The following is a 17652-nucleotide window of genomic DNA, read 5'->3' as shown; positions in this document are numbered from 1 at the left end:
CTCTCTGCAGAATTGCACAAGGACATTTTTAGAAGTCCATTTAAAGGTCCTGATTGCAGCAATTCTGTGTTTTGTCACAAACATTATCAGCACTTTGTACCAAATAAAGAAGATCTCTGTGGGAAGTGAATTGAAACTAATTGCCTGATAAATTGGCAGGAAGGAGTTAAGGAGAGTTCAACACCAGCATATTGCTATCAGGTCTGAGCAGAACTTTCCTGACAGTGAGCTGCCATTGCTTTTGACCTCCAGTCTTTCCTTGCGTGTTCATGTACATTGTATTTGGAACTACCTGTCTAGCTGGCAGGTACAGGGAGCTGTGGGAGCACACTCAGTCATCCCAAAGTGTTGGGAAAAGCAGGCAGCTTGTAAAGCAAGTGAGTTAGTACCATGAAACTTACCATGCAAAGCAGAAGGACAGATCAGGAAAGAGAAAAGCTAAACAAGAGGGGAAAGAAACTGAGAATAGAATCATAGAATCATCAGGGTTGGAAATGACCCCTAAAGGCCATCTAGTCCAATTCCCCTGCAATGAGCAGGGACACCTACAGCTACATCAGGTCTCTCAGAGCCCCATCCAGCCTGACCTTGAGTGTGTCTAGGGATGGGCATCCACCATATCTCCGGGCAACCTGTGCCAGTGCTACATTACCTTTATTGTAAAAAAAACTTTTTTCTTATATCCCATCCAAATCTCCCCTAATTTGGTTTGAATCCATTTCCCCTTGTCCTATCATAACAGACCTTGCTAAAGAGTTTGTCTCCTTTCTTATAGCCTCCCCTTTAGAGTCCAGAGACCACAGAGCCTAGCTGCAGTACCTGAAAAGACACCTATTGAACAACCACTGTTCAAGCACCTGGGGGACAAGGCATCAAAAAACAGCTAGGAGGGCTCTGGCAGTGTCGTTCTTCAGGGATAAAATGCCTCAAACCAGCCACAACCCTTATCTCACTGGGTAAGTGGCCAAGATAGAAGCTGTGGTAGCGCCATATTGCAAGCTTGATAAGGCTTTTACCAGCAATCTGTGAAGTAGCCTCATGTGACTGGCCTTAAGATAAGAAGGAAAAGCACTACTTGGAGCAGTTCTTGGCAGCTCATGGTCAAACCAATGTGATGCCTCCAGTGGAGCCACACAAGACTGTTCTACAGTGCCTTCTACACAGTTTGTGCTCATGATTGTGAATGGGGACCAGAGCTATCTGGGTAGGCGATGGCTGCGAGGAAAAGGAACATAAACACTTCCACTAATGGTTAAAACCTGCTAGGAGTCGAGGAACTGAAATTGAGTAAACACAACTGCAAAACACCCAAGGAGTTCAAGTATGGGTACAAGCACTGGAGAAGTGGGCAGGCAGCCATCTCATGAGAAGGGCTGGAGTTCCCATAGAAACCCAACGAGTTGATGCCAGTGGAAGGAGGAAAGAAAGAAAAAGGGAAAACCCCTTTGACAGATTTATCATTGACTCCGCAGTCAGCAAACAGAAATAGGGATAACAAGGCAAGGAAGTAAAATCTTCTCTGTTAGCATTTATTACAACCTACGTCAGTCTTGGGAAGTGTATTTAAATGTGGATGAGCAGGATCTTCTGGTAGATGACTCTAAATGCCAGTTTTGGCTGGGTCTCACCCACATGCCCATGACTCTCTTGCTGACAGACACAAAATGAAGGGGAATTCCACCGCAGCATTGCTGTGCTGAAAAACTGAGTTTGTTCTGCTTTATTGCTTTTTGAAAAACTGGGCTGGGATTCCCAGCTAGGAACCTGTTCCCAGGTCTGAGCATCTCTTGTGGTTGACATCTGTAGCCCTCCTTGCTGCAGAGCTGGGCTTTGTGTTTAGAGCTAAATACGTGATATTTTAAGAAGGCTGCTTTGGGTCACAGCACTCCAAAGGGAACAAACTGCAGAGGCAGAGCAGGTCAGAGCAGCTGGGGAGGCACTGCTGACCATCACGGCAGTCCTGCTGTGAGACTTGAGGGAAAGGTGTTATCATGGGGCTTAAGAGTGGTCCTTGGAGAAGGCAGAAGGAGATTCAGCTAGTCCCATGACCACAGCAATTGGTTATTAGCCAGCTTATTTCCCCTGTTCTTTCCAACCTGAAGGGAGTGAAAATCCCCAGTCCTTTGTTTATTATCAGTTTCCCCTTCCGTAAGATTTCCAAGAGATAATGTTTAAAAAAACAATATTCTTGGGCAAATTTTCCAGACACAGGAAGCACTTTTCAGCTGCTAAACAAGTGAACAATGAAAGTAAACCCAGGAGAGCAGCTTGCTGCTCCTTTAACCATTGCTAGCACCGTGCAGTGGCTCCAAGCCAAGGACACACTGCCAGAGGCAGAATGACACCCACTGCACATATAGCAGCAAGGGCAGTTAGTAAAGAAAGGGATGGGCAGAACTCATCTGTCCAGCCACAAATAATATTGTACACCTCTGGCCCAAAATGTCCTCATTGCACTTTCTAAGCACCCTTTGGAGACTGAGAGCAGCCAAAGACAAAAAGTAGAAGTGACAGAAGCTGATATGCTTTGCCCCCACGGCATTCCAGTACATAAAGGAGGCCTATGGGAAAAATAGAGTGGGACTCTATATTAGGGCATGTAGTGATAGGATGAGGGGTAGTGGTTTTAAACTAAAAGAGGATAGATTTAGGTTAGATGTTAGGAAGAAATTTTTCACTGAGGGTGGTGAGGCGCTGGCACAGGCTGCCCAGAGAAGCAGTGGTGCCCCATCCCTGGAGGCGCTCAAGGCCAGGATGGATGGGGCCTGGGCAGCCTGAGCTGGTTAGGAGCAGCCCTGCCCATGGCAGGGGTTGGGGCTGCTCAGGCTTTGAGGTCCCTTCCAACCCAAACCATGCTGTGATTCTATGATTTTATGATTTTTGGCACTGTTCTGAGAAGGTCCCCACTACTGCCCAAACACCATCTTTGGACACCATCATTTGCAGCACTCTTTTTCTTCCTCTGAGGGTTGCACCTCCCCCACACTGGCTCAGGGCAGAGGTGGAATGAGAAGACGGAGGTTTCAGAGAGGACTTGAAGTGGTGGGGAAAACAGAAAAGTGGCTGAGGAATGGGCAGGCAAGAAGCTTGTCCTGTAGAGGTCCAGGACCCAGTCCACAACCAAGGGACAGCCCCAGGCCTCTTCCTTCAGCCAGTATGGACACAGCTCAGGATGCTGGGATAAGTCCTAACAAACACCTGAAGAACAGATAGACACCGGTTCTTCAGTTTGGCTCTCATTAGTGCGAAATACAAGAAGCACTCAGAGAAAAATAAGGTGTTTTTTTTTTTTTCTTTTTGAAATGTGGGAAATGCCACTCCCAAAAACATACTTACTACTGTGCCAATGTCAATAGTGCAACAGGTTCTGTTTACGTTAGAAAATTGCTGTTAAGCCTCCCAGAACCACAGCCCAATACATTTCGACACAGTGTTGGATTGCCACCAAACAGAAGGTAGGTTACCCTATATATTAAGCTCCCCAAAACCTCAGTGACGTGGCAGAAGCTGGGCTGAAGACAAGTAGGTAAGATACTCCTTAGGGTGGGGGGGGTCTTCTCATTCCCTTCAGCAATGCCACCTCCTCGTCAGTTTTCTGCCGAGATTTTTGAGATTTCTGCTTGCATAAGGACATAAAGATTAGTCCTGTAGTTCTGGTCCTGGCTCACCTAAACTTAGATGGCTCAGGTCTGCATGTGAGCCCATCTCCCCCGGCTCCCTTGGCTGCCAGCCAGAGTATGGTTCACACTGAAGTAGTCATCCACAATAACTAACACAAAGTGCAGTTTGCAAGTGCCAGTTTCTGAGTATAAAGCCTCAGAAGATTCAGGAAAAGCTATCTCAGTGTGGTGAAGGTGGCTGTAGAGAGAGTATGAGCACAGGATAAAGGCATTTGGAGTGGAAGCACAGCAGCAAGGAGCACTGAGCATCGCTCATTTTATTTTCTATTTGATTTTTTCCTCAATTAAATATCGGAGCTGGAGGTTGGTTACTAAGATGTTGTAGAAGATGTGGGCTGGAAACATTGCAGCCTGCTTTGTGCCAGAAAAGAGATGTGACTGCACTTCCATATCATTTTGTGCATCCAACCAAGAGAAATAACCCATCAGTTCAGAAATGCTTTCTTTGTGTTTAATCAGCGAGCGCTGAGATAGGGTCATTCTTTCATGTTTGCTGATTGATTTTGCAGATTGCTTTGCATGCTCAGGAAGAACGACCCCATGCGCCTGGTGCTCACGCTGCTGGGCCTCACCGCCCTCCTGGGTAAGTCAGCATCCTGCTGCCCCAATGTGTTCATCCCTTGAGCAGCCCTAGATTAACGTACTTCCCCATCTCCCCTTCCCAAAATCTCGGTTGTCATCAAATTGTGTTGGGACTTAAGGTGCTCACTTCTCCTGCAAGTCCTGTTGAAGGAGAGGTCACCTCTGAGGGATGGGTGGGTGCAGGATGCAAGCTGTAGGGTGCATTTTGTAAGGTGCAGGGTGCAGGATGCAAAGTGCAGGATGCAGAGTGCAGGATGCTTATATCTCTTCATACATTTTCAGGTATCTGCCAGGGCCGCACAGATTGCTATGGCAATGTAAACGGAATTGATACCACAGGGGCTTCATGCAGAACTGCAAAACCAGAGGGCTTAAACTACTGTGGTGAGTCTCACTCTTCTGCTGGATTGCTCTCTTTCACAGAAGCACAATAATCCCAAGTCTTTTGTATTTTCAAAATGCTGAACCCACAACCAGCTGCTGAGCCTGCATAATAACCCTAGAGGCAAGGTCTACCTCTTCCCTGAGATAAGGCGTCTTTACTTTTTGTTTTCATTACAGGAGTTCCAGCTTCAAGAAAGATAGCTGAACGGGACCTACGAAATATGAATAGATACAAAGCACTCATTAAGAGAGTTGGCGAAGCATTATGTATCGAGCCTGCTGTGATTGCCGGCATAATCTCTCGGGAATCTCACGCTGGCACAGCGCTGAGGAACGGCTGGGGTGACAATGGAAATGGATTTGGTTTAATGCAGGTATTTGCTGGTGCTCCACTAAAGCCTAACGAAGTAATGTCATATAATTAAAAGCAAGCCTCCTATACACATCTCCCATTACTACAGGGAAATGCCTTTTTTTTTCTTTTTATTTAATATTTCCAGGTTGACAGAAGATACCATAAAATTGAGGGAACATGGAATGGAGAAACTCATATCAGGCAGGGCACGAAAATACTTATCGACATGATAAAGAACATACAGAGAAAATTCCCACGCTGGACAAGGAATCAACAGCTGAAAGGTAATGTGCAGACCACAGATCTTGTCCAGGAGATAAGAAAAACTTCAGGACAAGTACACACTGAACGATTTCATAGAGTCATAATTTGGGTAGGAAGGCACCTTAACAACCACCTGCCTTTAACCACCTGCCATGGGCAGGGATCTTCCACTAGATCAGATTGCTCAGAGCCCCATCCATACATCTTGGCCTCACCACCCTCTGAGTAAAGAATTTCCCCTTAACATCTAATCTAAATCTTTCAGTTTAAAACCATTCCCCCTTGTCCTATTACTGTCAGACCATGTAAAAAGTCAGTCTCCCTCCTGTTTATAAGTTCCCTTCAAGTACTGGAAGGCCACAATGAGGTCTCGCCAGAGCCTTCTCTTCTCCAAGCTAAACAAGCCCAGTTCCCTCAGTCTTTCTCTGTAGGAAAAGGTGCTCCAGACCTTCAATCATCCTCATGGCCTTCCTGTGGACCCACTTCAACAGCTCTGCATCCTTCTTGTGCTGGGGGCCTGAGACCTTGACACAATACTCCAGATGGGGCCACACAAGGGCAGAGCAGAAGGGGATAATCACCTCCCTCTCTCTGCTGCCATCCCTCTTCTGATGCAGCTTGGGATACTGTTGGCCTTCCATGCTGCAAGAGCACACTGCTGTCTCATGCCCAGATTTTTGTTCATTAGGACCTCCAAGTTCTCCTCAGGGCTGTTCTCAATGGGTTCTTCTTGGCCTTTTTGAACCTCATTAGGTTCATGTGGGCCCACTCCTCAAGTCTGTCCGTGTCCCTTTGGCTGGAATCCCTTCCTTCTATTTTATCAGCTGCATCACTCAGCTTGGCATCATCCCCAGACTTGCTGAGGGTGCACTCTATCCCACTGTCAGGGTGGAAATTTAAGTCTGCATTACTTCCTTGTGCATTTCATTTCAGGCGGGATTTCTGCCTACAACGCTGGTACTGGGAATGTCCGAAGCTATGAGAGAATGGACATCGGCACTACCCATGATGACTACGGCAATGATGTGGTTGCTCGAGCCCAGTATTTCAAGCAGCAGGGATACTAGGCTGGGGCATATGTACCAAGTAACTTACCTACCATCACCTGAACAGCTACCGTGGAGATAAAACATAAGAGAAGAAGTTACATACTGCAAATCCACACAAATGCAAATGCATGGGAATGATTTACAGGAACAAAAATTTGCAGGCTAAAACTCACAGTTTTAAAAACAATATTCAGTAAGACCCTGGTCATGCAGTTTCTTTAAGAGCAACAAGGTTTGGATTTTACAAACAGAATATCAACAGAATCTTTGTAAAATTTTGTGCTATCTATATATTTCTCTGAGTTTTGAGGGATATATTGTACTGCTGTTGATAATTTGCTGCTTTCCAGAACTCAAAGTGCATTTCTGCCCAGTCCTGTCATACTCTTAAGAAATCAAAATACTTCCTTGGGTATTAGCTTAATGATTTGTTTTTTCCAAAGATGCCTGATGCTTACTTAATATAGTTCTGTGGTCACTTTTTCTGAATTCCAACTTTTCATATAGAAACATAGACCACAGCTGGATTTTTCTGTCAGTTTTCAGTCATACAGAAATATGCAAACAGAAAATTAATAAACATGTTATTAGCAAATGAAACCAGACTATTTTCATCTGTGTTACCAAAGTTTGGATAAGTACAATGTTAATTTTAGTAGATAATGAAACTGAGAAGAGAACGGGAAAAGGATCTGCTGGCATTAGTTGACAGCCAGCTGAACATGAGCATGCCCATGTGGCCAAGAAGGCCAGCAAGGTCCTGGCTTGTATCAGAAACAGTGCAGCCAGCAGGAGCAGGGAGGTAATCATCCCCCTGTACTCAGCTCTGGTGAGGCCGCACCTCAAGTGCTGTGTTCAGTTTTGGGTCCCTCACTACAAGAAAGACACTAAGGCCCTGGAGAGTGTCCAGAGAAGGGCAATGAAGCAGTGAGGGGTCTGGAGCACAAATCTTATGAAGAGCAGCTGAGGGAGCTGGGATTGTTCAGTCTGGAGAAGAGGAGGCTCAGGGGAGACCTTATCGCTCTCTATGACCTGAAAGGAGGTTGTGGAGTGGTGGGGGTTGGCCTCTTCTCCCAGCTAATATAGATAGGATGAGAGGAAATGGCCTTAAGTTGTGACAGGGCAGCTTCAGGTTGGATATTAGGAGAAAATTTCTTCTCAGAAAGAGCAGTGAGGCACTGGCACAGGCCGCCCAGGGAGGTAGTGCAGTCACTGTCCCTGGAGGTGTTCAAGAACCGTGTGGATGTGGCACTGAGGGACATGGTCAGTGGATACGGTGGGGATGGAATAATGGTTGGACTAGATGATCTGAGAGGTCTTTTCCAGACTTAATTATTCTATGACTGTACGAATTAATATATATCTTCTCAGTCAGATGCCTGCAGGCCTCACAGCAGATATTCCCAGGAGACATCCCTACACCTGGGCAGGCGATGACTTCCCACTCCCCTCACCCATGCCACTGAGGTGGGTTTGATTCCCACAGCCATGGATGGGATTAACACTCTAGTGTTCATCACCTCCTGCCCTGTGGCACAAAGGCAACTGCCACATTAGGACAGATGACAGAGTACCATCTGCAAAACATGTGATGTTTTCAGGCTCACCAGCACCAGAAAGACCTCAGCTAAGGACTGTGCTTGGTCTGGGAAGCTACAGCTCAGCAAAGATAGGGACCAACTGAAAAACACCCAAAGCAGAGCAACCACCATGATCAGAAGTGAGGAACCTGTGACCGGAAAAGACTGAAGAACTAGGGTGGCTGAAGTGGGAGAACACATGCTAAGGACAGGTGTATGCATCTATAACTGCAACAGATGAGCAGGAAGGGGAAAGAAGTAAACGGTTTTCATGTCTGTGTGGACAGAGAGAAGGCAGGCACACATCCATAAATGTGGAAATGTTTGTAGTCTCCCATTTTTGGCTTTCGTTTTCAATCAGAAATGAATATAAAATATTAAGTATTGCTCTTTAGTATTTATTTTATAAGAATGGCCTTTGCTACACTTAGCTAAGGCCATGAACAAGACTTCCAAGATACCTAAGAATTTATCTAAAGCCTCAGTACAGCTTTGCAAGACACAAACTTGCAAAAGTTAACTTGTTACAAAAGATGCTGAAATTTGTGCTGACTGTGTAAGTCTCACTTCTAAGTCCTGTTGGCACTCTGCAGCACAGAGCTTTTTTTTTTGCAGATGTGACATGGAGAATTTCTGCAGAAACCTCAGGGGACTTTTGAAACAAAACAGTAAATAAAACCAGTAGTGTTTTGAAATGACTGGTGCTGCTTGTTTCCTGTAGCAGAACTCCGTTGGGACCCCATTCTCTGTCTCAACATCTTTTTGATTGCTTAAATGTTACACTATAAAATTGAGCTTTGCTACACCAGTGTCTGAAGTTCATTTCTTATATATGGTTATCAAAGAAAGAATAAAAATTTACCAAAGCAGTAGCTGAGAATTATGTGTCATGAGTGGCACAGTTAACTGAGGGGACTACACTACCAAGAAATTACATTGCAAAAAGTAAAAATGTTCCACTAGATGCAAACTAACCTACTCCCACATTTGATACTGAGACGCGTAGGATTCTGCCGTGCATACATTTAAAACAAAAGGACAAAAAGAACCAATAGAACTGTCTGCAGCAAAAAAAAACATTTTAAGGACAATCTACTCAGAAATTTCATTCCAAAATAGTTGTAGCAATTTTGTGATTTTTGTACGATTCTTGATGAAATGCAGAAAGGGCTTAGAAGCATGTTCTTAATTTGCTTTGTGTTGCTTAATCATCAGTTTGTATTGGAAGGGCCCTGTTTGACCTCTTTGGGTCTTTCCTTCGCAAGGAGCTCATCTATTAAGTGCATTCTAAATCTCTTAACTGCTCAGGAAAAGAGACTTGACCATTTTTAATGGAAGAGTTCCTTCCTGCTGAAGATGAACGAGAGCTACAAGTGATATAAACAACAGCTGCCTTCACTCGTGGCTGAAACCTGCCCATGGTTACCCAAACTTTGCTGTCTGACTCGAGACGGGTCACTCACTCTGTCTACAGCTGTCAAAACTCTGCAAAGGTGGTCAGGTCACAATGACAGCCTGAGTAAAAGTGAATCCAGTAGAAATAAGCTAAGCCACGGTCTTACAGTTAAAAAAAACCCTCTAACTACAATAAAGAAGCAGCTAAATACAGGTATCATCTCTGCAGCACGATGTTAAAATAAACCACGCTACTCACTGCCTCTTCCTGCTTGCCTTTGTCCTTATTTGAAAGCATTCTTGAGCCACCCTTGTCCAGCAGAGTGAAACTTCGGGTGAGGCCTGGCACTGCAGTAGTCACTGCAGCTTTTACTGCAAATATTTTCAGTTTCTAAGAAGGGCTCTGGCTTAATAAATGCCTTGCTCATGGAAACCAAACATAGCTCGTTTTGCTGTCTCCCTTCTTCCTTTTCTTTGGGCTTTTCCACTCCTGACAGATGATTAGCAAAATCAACTGAGTTCTTGGGTCATGTCCACGTGCATTCCCCTTGCCTTCAGATTATGTCCCCAGCAAGGCCACCACCAGCCCTGGCCATTAGCGTAGCTGCTCATTCATGATGGGCAGAACCCAGAGATGCTGGGAAGGGAAGAAGCTCCAGTCCCTTGGCCAGCTGCACTTGCCAATGCTGCTCAGTGGTGAAGCCAGCTCCATACCAGGCAGTTTCCATGCATCACCAGTTTCAAGGCAGAAACGAGTTTTAAGGCAGAGCCACCAGAATTAAGATGAGCAGTATCTGAAACTGGAAGTTACTGAATGCCTCAAGAAACAGCAAGCAAAAGGGGAATCTGGAACACAAACTACATATGAGTGGCTGCCCAAAGCTACCCTTGTACTGCTGATATACCAGCAGAGAGCATAACATTGAAGAGCCACCTCCTTGGTGACAAGCAAGCCATGGATGCCTCTGCTACAAGGACCACTGATGAAAGCTGCAGCCAGTTCTCCACCCAGGCAGCTGGCATAAGGGTGTGAGTCTGCAGCAGCTTCCTGTACTTGCTGGGGGCTGCTTCACGCCACATGCACAGCAGGGTTTTTGTTACTAACAGTAATGAAGACATGCCATTCTGTCCCATGAGCCTGAGTACAGGTCCCAGGACAGAATCATAGAATCATCTAGGTTAGAAAAGACCTCCAAGATCCAACTGTCAACCTGGACCTATCAAGTCCTATAATTAAACCATGTCCCTCAGTGCCACACCCACACAGTTCTTGAACACCTCCAGGGACGGGGGCTCCACCACCTCCCTGGGCAGCCTGTGCCAGTGCCTCACTGCTCTTTCTGTGGAGAAATTCTTCCTAATACCCAACCTGAACCTCCTCTGGTGCACCTTGAGGCCATTTCCTCTTGTGCTATCGCTGTTACTTGGGAGAAGAGGTGATCTCCCATCTCACTACAGCCTCCTTACAGGTTGCTGGAGAGAGCACTGAAGTCTCCCCCGAGCCTCCCCTTCTCCAGACTGAACAATTCTATTTCTCTCAGCTGCTCCACACATCCTGCTTTCTAGAGCCTTTCCAGCTTCACTGATCTTCTCTGAACGTATTCCAGCAACTCAATGTCCTTCTTGTAGCAAGAAGTCCAAAACTGAGAGCAATATTTGAGATGTGTCATCTGAGATTCTGTGGATGTACGTCTGCCTGCCTCAGTTACTATGATGCAGAACAAGTAATCTAGTACATCCTTTACTATTCTTCCCCATCAAGAACAGAATAGCAGCACAAGTCATTTAGAGATTACTGGCTTGCAAATCATCTTTACTGATACTCTCAGCTTTCAGTATTTGTCATTTCTATATATCTGCTCTATATTGCTGTCTGTCTAAAATATTTTGGTGTGTTTCAGCTTCCTTCAACCTTCATCGTAATCACAAACATGACAAGCTCCGTATAGAGGCTGTGGACTTTTTGCAACTGGTTCTTGACTTAGAGTAGAATCACACAATCTTTAAGTTTGGAAAAGACCACTAAAATCTTCTAGTCCAACCATCAACCATCTAGTCCAAGTATCAACTTGAGGTATCAATACAGGCAAAAGTTACAGAATCAAATCTTTCAAGGCAATGACACAGAATCAGTTCCCTGGCTTACTATGTGAAGAGCTGATCAAAGGGTGAAACAGCATTTCAGCCCAACAAAAATGAGCATGGGCAGAGGTACGTTAGCAGATGAACAGCGATGGGGAGGTCTGCCATCCAGTGGTTTCTTTCTTATTCCCAAACAGTTGCCATGGTTTTGCTGCATGCTGCATGGTTACTTGAGTCTGTCTTCGAGAGGGAATAAAGCCAGGAAGCTCGCTCACTCTGCATACCCACATTTTCAGCAGTGGCAGCTCTGTCATGTGGTAGCGCTGCTGAGTCTTTGCCTACAGTAACTTTACAACATCCAAAAGCTCAAGCTCCTCCTTCTGCACTTGTCATCACTCCAGCAACTGGAGTTGTTTTCAGAGAAGGCTCCTCCTATTTCCAGTCAGCATCCAACTTTTGAACTCAATTATGTGCTATTTCCTTTTTCAAATGGTAGCTGAAACAGAAATCCTGCTGTGTTTGGGTGGGTACACGGAGGCTGCTGGGCACTGCCCTTTTCCCATAAAAGCCCTGCCATGAAGGATGTACAGAGGCAGCTGCGCCCACAGCTATAACCCTGCAGGTCTCAAGCAAACGCCCAGAGACATCCTGCAGCAAACATGTCAGGTTGGTAGCATTTCTCTGATTCTCTTCTAAATAATTCACTGTACGAAAGTTTCTCTCTAATGACTACTCAACTCAGGCTGGCATTGCTCCTTTCCTTTCCTTTCCTGTTTGCATTCTACCTTCCACAGCAGTGTGTTCAGGCAGCAGATAAATGTAGATAAATTGCACGTACGGTATTTACAGGATGCTCTCCATGATTTTTCTTGTTGGTGGGAAAGCAAACTGTAACTAAATTGTGCAGACTTTCTTTTGAGTCTCGGAGATTTTTAATTTTGGAACAGAAAATCACAGAACAGAAAATTGGAGGTGCCAACTGAGTTTTAGGCAAGCTAACATGAGTTAAACTAGGGGAAATGAATTGTGCACAAATACAATACCATAACTGCATCTCCTCAAATAAAAGCCCAGGCTAGTATCTAAATTATGCCACACAATTTCAGCTGTGGATCTGAAAATATGCCACGCACTGCTCTGACCTGACATCTCACTGTACATCTGTCCTTTAGGCTGTTCTAATTTCTACGGGAACATAGCAGAAGTTGAAACAACTGGTGCATCAGAGAGAACTGCGAAGCCGGAAGGTCTGGGCTATGCAGGTGGGTGCTATCTCAACCCTTCCTCCACCTCACACCCACACACAGGCTCAGAGCAAATCCGAGCCCTTGGCTGTCAGTCACAGCTAAGTGCGCAGGTATTTGCACTGCTGACAGAGATCCTACTTGGGTACAGAAATTTACATTGAGATTGGAGTCATCTTTGAGATGCAGCCAGGAATATTTGAGACCATCACAGAGAAGATGCAAGGTTTGCTGAGCATGTTCAGTCCCTGCCATCTAGCCCATTTTTCTCTCTCCCTTAGGAGGGTTTCCCTCATGACCTAAGGTTCTGAAAGCTTCCCTAGCACAGTCTTAAATTAAAAGAAGTAAGTCTTGTGGAACTAATCCAACCAAAGGCCTGGACTTAAAGCAGACCCACTGTTTACTCTGCACACTAGAAAAACGCCCTCTATTTTTGAAAAAAAAACATCTTTTTATATCAGCCATCTGTTGATAGCTAGGCTACTTCACTGAAATTAGTCAATTTTGTCACTGTTTCCCTTTAAAGAGATTCACAGGGATTCAAAATGTTGGCTCAGTCATAAGACCCATTAGAAAATTGTTTCTGATTCTAAAAATGAAAGTAAAAACGATGTATGTTGTGCTGTAGGAGTTGCTGCTTCGGAGAAGATCGCTGAAAGAGATTTGAAGAATATGGAGAAATATAAAGAAACCATTACAAAAGTGGCCAACAGCAAGTGTGTTCCACCATCTTTGGTTGCTGCTATTATCTCTCGAGAGTCACATGCTGGGACAGTACTGAAGGATGGCTGGGGTGACCACGGAAATGCATTTGGTTTAATGCAGGTATGGCCAACCCTCCTAAAACCCGATGGCCCAAACTGGGTGCAGTATCAACCAGAAGGCCTTCTTTCCTTTTCCCTACTATTTCAGACAACTTTTTGGTCAAAATAAAGCCAGCACTGATCCATTTTCCAGCTGCCAGCACCAGGGGAGGGATGCTAGTAAATATCAGGGCAAGAACAGCCAGCATCTACACAATGAAACTGCTGCTTGTTTCCCAGAGCTCTTTAGGGAACAAGGAGATTAATTGTTCCTATTTCATAGGTTAGATAATAAATCTTGTTTCAAAAAAGCATTTTTATTAGTAAGTGCAGAGGCGCAGAGGCTGTAGCTACACGGTCAGGTTAATTACTCTTTATGCACCACAGGGACTCAGCTAGCAGGGGATCTTGCTTCATAATTCATGCCTCGCTTGTTTGCCAACTTGCACGCTTATCTGTGCAACCCCTAAACATTTGTCACATACATTCAGATCCACTTCCATAAAAGATCCAGCCCTCTCAGGGCTGCGCTGTGTTGTGGGTAAGATGCAGTGCTGCTCCTGCTGCCCTGGGAAGAGCAGAAGAGGGATGGAGCCAGGAGCCACCTCAAGGGAAAGACCCTTTTGGGCACCCTCGATGCAACTGGGGAGGACAGGAGCAGTTGTCTTGCAGCTGAAAAAGCTTATGCAGCAGTAACATGGCTTTCGGCACCTTTGCAGCATGAGTTATCTTAGTTTTATAAGGCTCTCATAGACAGAGGTGGGGCAGACATTCCTGCCCACTGCCCCCATAATCCGCTGCTCATATATCTGCTGGCTTTGCCCATGCCTCAGGCTGAGCTCACTTGCTCTCTCTTACCAGAGCAGGTAAAGATCAAAATGAGTACAGGCAGCCTGAAAGTGCTCAAGAACTCTAAACAAATAATGTTTATCTGGTGTGTTGATATTCTTGTCTTCCAGGTTGACAAACGGTACCATCAGACTCATGGGGCATGGAACAGTGAAGAGCACATAAAACAAGGCACAGACATTTTGTGTCAGTCAATAACTGAAATCCAGAAAAAATTCCCAACATGGAGTAAGGAACAGCAGCTCAAAGGTAGGTTTTTATCAGCTTTAAAGTGTCAACTTTATAACACTCCATACACATAAAAGTCAAGAATGGTAATGCTGAAAAACCCAGCACTTAGAAAACTGAAAACATCCCAGTTACCCTGTTAGTTTTATTGGTGTGTGGAATAATATTTCATGATACTCACTAAAAGGAAAAGGAAAAATGTCATTATCTTTCTAGCAAGCTTTTGGAAAACTTGACAAATATGATGTTTTCAGCTGCAAGGAGTAAGGTGTTTTTTTTCTCCCCCACCTGCCCATTTGCTTTCTTTTGTATTTCTATACCTACCTATAAAAAGCTGTCATCTCACAACTTCAAAGAAAGATCACATCAATTTCTAAACTGTATGGCTCTCACTGAAGGAAACACAGTTCGCTCCCAGGCACCGATCACAGCTGAAGACATCATTATGGCTGGGGCCCTTCATATCCAACTATGATACAAATATACCTGAGGTTATCAACACATGTACCTGAGGTTATCAACACAGTTGGAGCTGAAGGAATATGCAGAAAAGGAAGCAATCCTACAACCGAAGATGTTAGATCTCCAAAATACAGCAAGGAGACAATGATCACCAAGCCTGGATGTAAACCATAATTTCTTAACAATGCTAAAACACAAATGGAACACCCCAGTGATGAAAACAGCAGAATATGGTAATACTATGGCCAAAAAATACTGGTAAAAAGACACCTACATACTCAAGCAATACACTCAGGTTGTGACTTTTGTTTGTTTGTTTACTAAGGAAATAATATAACCTTTGTTTAAGTGTTTCTTTCTCATTTCAGGTGGGATTTCAGCCTACAATGCAGGAACGAGAAACGTCCGGACCTACGAAGGAATGGATGTTGGCACAACACACAATGACTATGCCAATGACGTGGTTGCAAGAGCCAAGGTTTTTCAGAGAAATGGATACTGAGAAAGATATCTGAGTAATTACATAATACTTATGGCAAATACTTCTACATTACCAAAATTGCAAATTGTTAGTCAGTAGGTGATTATGTTACCAATTTTGTACTGCTGTTAGACACATTACTGATCAATAAAATCTGAAGTTGCTCCTGTTAAACAGCATCATCACTTCTTCCTGCAGCACTAATTTGCTGCCTGAGAAACTACAAGCACACATGAAAACTGCTTGAATCTTTTTTACGAAGTGAAAAAAATGGCAAAAGATAGAATACCATTTGGATTACTAACTACCTTTTATTTATTATTTTATATCTGTCATTTGAAATATCCTAAGCAAAAGAATTTTTAAAAATCTGCTTAAAATAGTGCGTTTCTACATACGTATGTTTCTGTATTGGTACCAGATATCGCACCAAAGATTTGTTTGATTCATTTGAATATACTTTAAGTTCTACGGCAGGCAGATGTAACAAATTGATCCTGTCCAACAAGCAAGCTGAACACAAGCTAGCAGTGTGCCCAAGCAGCCAAGGAGGCTAAAGGCACCCTGGGCAGTATGAACACAAACACAGCTCCACTAAAGGATGAGATTACGTGCATCTGCTGAGCACTTTCTAGTTCACTTCTAGGGCAGAGGTGTTTTGGGCACAGGCAAGACAAATTAAATAAAGTGAGGTTGGCAGCAGAGAGCCCCCAAGATGGTTGGTACATAACTATACTCTGCATATAACATTTTCCCCCATGAGGACAGCTGAGCAGTAGAGCAGGACACTGGACCAGACACCTGCGAGGTACCTTCCAACCTGAATTTTCCTCCCATTTTAAGTCAGCTTCTTTGTTCCCTACTCAAAAAGCCAGTATCTCTTACCTGTGCTTCAGGAAGATTTACATGGGGACAATGCTCTACTAATGAAGTTACATGAACATACAGTAGGTTTTTGCACTTTGTTTGGCTAAAGTTTTACACATGAGGACTAACCTTTAGAGAACATTTGTTTACACAAAGAAAATCTGGGAAATTCTCACTCTAAACTGTTGAGATCCTAGAACAAATACAATTTCACAAAGACCCAAACTTACACATACATTAAAAGTTTTAAGAAAGCATGATTTCTTTTTTCATGAAAATTGACAGTTTGTCAGTGGCAGACATTTCTTGTAGCTAAATCTTACCTATAAAGAACAGGTACTGTCCAAAAGTGTTTTCCATTCTCTGTACTTGGGAAGCACGGATTAGCTCTGCTCTACCATTGGTAGTTTATCAAACACATAAGCTGTTCACAGAACCAAGCAAGCCCGCTCATTAATTCATTTTTTTCAGTTTACATTTCAGTCCTTTTGAAGGTTGCAGCATCTATACAGTGAATGGAGAGATCTGTACAGTAATGGAGAGAGATCCTGTATTCGTATACGTCGTGTAAAACAAAACTGGCTCCCTCTGTTGGAGATTCATTAGGCTGCACTACTGTGGACACAAATCCCAAACACGCTTGTTAAGGCTTTAGAGACCCTGGCTTTGTCACTTTAGGCCACCATTCCTAGGACAGGCCTTGTATCTGCTGCCCCTCAGCAACAAGGCCTGTGTGCCTAATTTCCTGGGAGACAGTTCTCTTTTAAGCATGTCCAGTACCTTGGATGCCCTACATGCCCTTCATAAGGGCTGAAATTTCAGTTCTACCAAGCACCTCCCTCTGGGAACTCAGAAACCACCATGCAGACTGCAGTTACGCTACAGCACAAGATGGTGCACAGACACTGAAAGGAAGGAGAAAGGGGAAAAAAAAAAAGAAAAAACATAACACAAAACACATCATTTATCTATCTCATTTTTTCCCTTGTTACTCTATATCCTTCAGACTGACATCAGTCTCTTCTGTGTCCTGACTGCAGCCTGTAGTTTGTTGAGAAACTGAGGTTTTCCAGCTCAACTCATGTCTGTCTTTGGCTGGCCTGTAGAAACCATCTCACCCTTCAACGCACTACTATAGCCTATCCTTCTTTGCCTTTCTTCTGCACGCAGTATCTCCAGCTGTTATGTCCTTCTACTGATATGCATACTCCTTAGAACTCCTGCGGGCTTTTACTCTTCCCTGCAAGCATGCAGAAAGGATAAACATTTGTTTTCAGCCACTGTATCCCTCTGATCTTCTCACAACATATGGTAATTAAGATTAGCTCCTCTACAATGTCTCTAGCG

At 44.2% G+C, this 17652-nt stretch overlaps 2 protein-coding genes across 3 annotated transcripts; both read left to right on the top strand.

Moving 5' to 3' along the window:
• Positions 3374-6914, top strand: LOC110406545 (lysozyme g). 2 transcript variants are annotated; one of them, XM_021413194.1, is made up of 6 exons: positions 3374-3455; positions 4190-4263; positions 4545-4646; positions 4824-5020; positions 5147-5285; positions 6199-6914. In XM_021413194.1, the coding sequence occupies exons 2-6, from the start codon at positions 4200-4202 to the stop codon at positions 6330-6332; spliced, it is 636 nt and encodes a 211-aa protein (XP_021268869.1). In that variant the 5' UTR covers positions 3374-3455; positions 4190-4199; the 3' UTR covers positions 6333-6914. The 2 variants fall into 2 exon arrangements, with proteins under 2 accessions (XP_021268869.1, XP_021268859.1); XM_021413184.1 differs by having other exon boundaries at positions 3399-3526.
• LOC110406550 (lysozyme g-like) lies at positions 10648-15612 on the top strand. Its single transcript, XM_021413209.1, has 5 exons — positions 10648-12037; positions 12544-12633; positions 13244-13440; positions 14378-14516; positions 15326-15612. Exons 1-5 carry the CDS (start codon positions 12031-12033, stop codon positions 15457-15459), a joined length of 567 nt encoding a protein of 188 aa, XP_021268884.1. The 5' UTR covers positions 10648-12030; the 3' UTR covers positions 15460-15612.

This window comes from Numida meleagris, chromosome 1, assembly GCF_002078875.1.
Source record: "Numida meleagris isolate 19003 breed g44 Domestic line chromosome 1, NumMel1.0, whole genome shotgun sequence".
In the NCBI taxonomy this organism is placed as follows: domain Eukaryota; kingdom Metazoa; phylum Chordata; class Aves; order Galliformes; family Numididae; genus Numida; species Numida meleagris.
The sequence above is the reverse complement of the archived record's forward strand: the minus strand, read 5'-3'. Positions and strand labels throughout refer to the sequence as shown.

Bases quoted from the DNA above. Each gene is read 5' to 3' on its own strand.
- LOC110406545 (XM_021413194.1), top strand. From the start codon at position 4,200: ATGCTCAGGAAGAACGACCCCATGCGCCTGGTGCTCACGCTGCTGGGC. The intron at 4,264-4,544 runs GTAAGTCAGCAT...ATACATTTTCAG, and splicing joins GGGCCTCACCGCCCTCCTGG to GTATCTGCCAGGGCCGCACA. The intron at 4,647-4,823 runs GTGAGTCTCACT...TTTTCATTACAG, and splicing joins AGAGGGCTTAAACTACTGTG to GAGTTCCAGCTTCAAGAAAG.
- LOC110406550 (XM_021413209.1), top strand. The intron at 12,634-13,243 runs GTGGGTGCTATC...GTTGTGCTGTAG, and splicing joins GGAAGGTCTGGGCTATGCAG to GAGTTGCTGCTTCGGAGAAG. The intron at 13,441-14,377 runs GTATGGCCAACC...CTTGTCTTCCAG, and splicing joins ATGCATTTGGTTTAATGCAG to GTTGACAAACGGTACCATCA.